The sequence below is a fragment of the Bradysia coprophila genome, unplaced genomic scaffold (genome assembly GCF_014529535.1).
Source record: "Bradysia coprophila strain Holo2 unplaced genomic scaffold, BU_Bcop_v1 contig_176, whole genome shotgun sequence".
Classification (NCBI taxonomy): domain Eukaryota; kingdom Metazoa; phylum Arthropoda; class Insecta; order Diptera; family Sciaridae; genus Bradysia; species Bradysia coprophila.
Window position 1 is genome coordinate 662,034 of NW_023503442.1, and position 3,282 is coordinate 665,315.

Sequence of the window (3,282 nt, forward strand, 5' to 3'; positions counted from 1 at the left end):
CCCTCAATTGCTCGTGCTGAATGCTGACAAAGGGAATGTTACTGTGCTGATGCAGAAATTGGACTATGAAAATAAAATGATGACACTGCTTAGTGATTCAACAACTTACGTACCACTGGATCATGACCCAACCGCATCAATTCAAGACAAAGTCAACAAACTTTTTACACGTTGGCAAGAACAATCGTATATTACTGAAGGCCAAGGCAAATGGTACAGACGATACAATTCAGTATGCTCCAGGATGTATGGGTTGATTAAGATACACAAAACTGGTCATCCAATCAGACCAATTGTGGCAAGCATTGGTTCGCCCACGTACAATTTATCCAAGATGTTCTCTAATATTTTGAAAAATGTGGTTGGAAAATCGCACAGGTCAATTAAAAATGGGACGGAATTGGTGAAGAAAATTCGACGAATTAGACTACCACCCAATTATGTGTTGATATCGTTGGATGTAGTCTCCTTATTCACGAAGATTCCGAAAGATTTGGTTGTATCAGCCGTTAACAAGAGATGGACAAAAATCAAGAAATTCACCAATCTACCAAAAGATGAATTCATCGTTGGATTAACAATGGTACTTGATGAATGCTGCTTTCAATTTGATGGGAAATTCTATCGTCAAGTGTTTGGTTCTCCAATGGGATCACCTGCCAGCCCAGTTTTCGCAGATTTAGTCATGGAGATTTTAGAAGATGATGTTATTCGAAAGCTGAAATTCAAATTACCTTTCTACTGGCGGTTTGTTGATGACATCATAACAGCTGTTCCGGCAGACAAAGTTAATGAGACTAAAGCTGAATTTAACAGATATAATGAACACATCCAATTCACCGTTGAAGAAGAACAGGATTGTAGAATATCCTTCTTAGAAGTGTTATGCATACGTGATGGCCGCAGCATTAAAACTGATTGGTATCATAAAGACACATGGTCTGGCCGGTATCTTAATTTCAAGTCGCACTTACCTTCGTCCTACAAACGCAACACCGTTACACTTTTGACGCAAAAGATTTTCCTCCTTTCCGAACCTGAATTTCACAACAAAAATTTGGATTTGTTAAGAGAAATCCTCAGAAAAAATCTTTACCCAATTGGATTAGTTGAGAGTTTAATGAAAGTGACCAAAGAAAAGTTTGACAAGAATGAAAAAGCGCTACCGAAAGAAAAACTTCCTATAGTTGCAGTACCTTATGTTAAAGGGTTGTTTGAAAAGCTGAAGAACATATGCAAGAATGACGTTATGCTGATTGGTAAAGGAGACAACACCCTAAAGAAGTCAGTTTTCAGTAAATTGAAAGATCCGACACCGAAGATGAAACAGTCACATGTTGTCTATTCGATTCCATGTAGTTGTGGATGTAAATATGTTGGCCAGACTTTACAGTATTTGAAGTCTAGAACTGGTCAGCATAAATATAACATAGGCATCAGTAACAATGAACATAGCGCATTATGTGATCATGCAATTTCTACTGGTCACACGCCGCTATGGGAAGATGTTAAAATTGTCTATCGAGAAAGTAATCAAAAGAAGAGAGACATTCTAGAAATGATTGCGATAAAAAAGACACCGAATTGTCTCAACAAACAGACTGATTGCATATTCTTGCCGTCGTCGTACAGTAACATTATCTGAAATTCTGGTGAAATTTGCACTGTGTGCTGTTGCTTTGTTACACGAATTTGTGTGTTTTTTACGATTAGTTAGATACACTCAGTCTAGTTGAATGTCTGTTGTTACAGACTTCTTTCATTGATTAATTTAAAGATTTTTGATGTTTGTGACTACCAATGTTTAAGTTTTTAGTAAGTTGACCGGTATTAGTTTGCTAAGTTGTTATTCTAATGTGAAATTATGTATTTTAGTTTAGCATTGGAGTCGCATATGACGAAGCACACTTTTTAATGCGTGTCTAAACTTATTATATAAACATTCGTGGTATGTGTGTTGCTATATGTTGTATTATGATTAGGTCCTCATGAAATTAATGTTTTCAGCCACTGATGATGGCATCTATTTGATGTCGAAATTAATTTGGCAAAAATAAATTGATTTTGGAACAAATTGAGCGATACCGATTTTCTCTACAAATATTTAAAATACGCTCATCGATTTGCAATTATTCGAAATATTTTTGATACATTGATTTGGACTGAATATAAATTGATTGTGTGGATTTCCTTTTCTGGACAAAGCAATATATAATTGCCCATGTGTCAATACATCTTCAGTGAGGTCTATTCCTATGTAGTATAAGGTAATTCCTTGACATTTGTTTATTGTTATTGCGTAACATAACTTGACAGGAAAATGATGTCAATTTGAATGTAGTGGAATGTACTAAGGTGTGGAGAGATGTAGTGAAATGCACCAAAATGTGGTGACATGCACTGCAGTGAAATGCAGTGAGTTTGGGCTTTATATAAGAAGACAGAAAGTTAGTTTTAAAAACAAATTTATATAGAGATTTGGATTCTAATCGACACCTGTTTCAGGGCTTTCAAAAAGGCGCAGTTATGAACATTTTAACCGTAAAAATGTGATCTTGGCTAATATGGCAGTTATAAAGTTCGGTTCAAAGGGAAAGTTAAAGAGTTTTGCATTTTAGTTGACATGTGATTCAGGGTTTTTCAAAAAAGTCGCTGATTTTATTGCGTTGTACCAAATTCTCTAGAAAATCTTCTTATCTTCTTAAAAGAACTGATATCGCCCAAAACCACTGATATCGGTGGGGCTGACGCTTACAGCTTTAACTCGCAAAAAGAAAAGCAAAAATTTTACCGAAAAAATTCTAGAAAAAAAATTACCAAAAAAATGCGTCAGAAGTCGTTGGGTGAACCACTCTGAAATAATCACCAAATAATCCAAATAAGCCTTCGAAAAAAATAGTGACAAATCAGATGTGAAAAATTACAGAGTCGTAAAACGATTTTATTGAAAATACATGACATCGCAGTCAAACGAAAGATCAGTGAAATAATTCAGCCTCAACTGACCAATGCTCAGCATGGGTTCAGAGACAAAAGATCAGTCGTAACAAATCTGCTCTGCTTGTCGACGTTGGCTCACACTGCTTTTGAACGATCGTGTCAGCTCGATACTTTTTTCGGCGACTATAAGACAGCATTCGACAAAGTAGTGATTCGATCAATGATTATCAAATTCGCAAGATTTGGAATTGGAAGGAAAACGGCAAAGTGGTTGTGGCAATTCCTAATTGGAAGGACAAATTACGTTCAAATTGGCAGCGACAAATCCAGGACGTTCGAATC

General features: G+C 36.1%; 1 protein-coding gene across 1 annotated transcript; it reads left to right on the forward strand.

Moving 5' to 3' along the window:
* The first annotated feature begins 409 nt into the window (after positions 1-409).
* LOC119075056 lies at positions 410-2,133 on the forward strand. The gene is made up of 2 exons (XM_037181448.1): positions 410-1,948; positions 2,008-2,133. The coding sequence occupies exon 1, from the start codon at positions 581-583 to the stop codon at positions 1,643-1,645; it is 1,065 nt and encodes a 354-aa protein (XP_037037343.1). The 5' UTR covers positions 410-580; the 3' UTR covers positions 1,646-1,948; positions 2,008-2,133.
* The last annotated feature ends 1,149 nt before the right edge of the window (positions 2,134-3,282 follow it).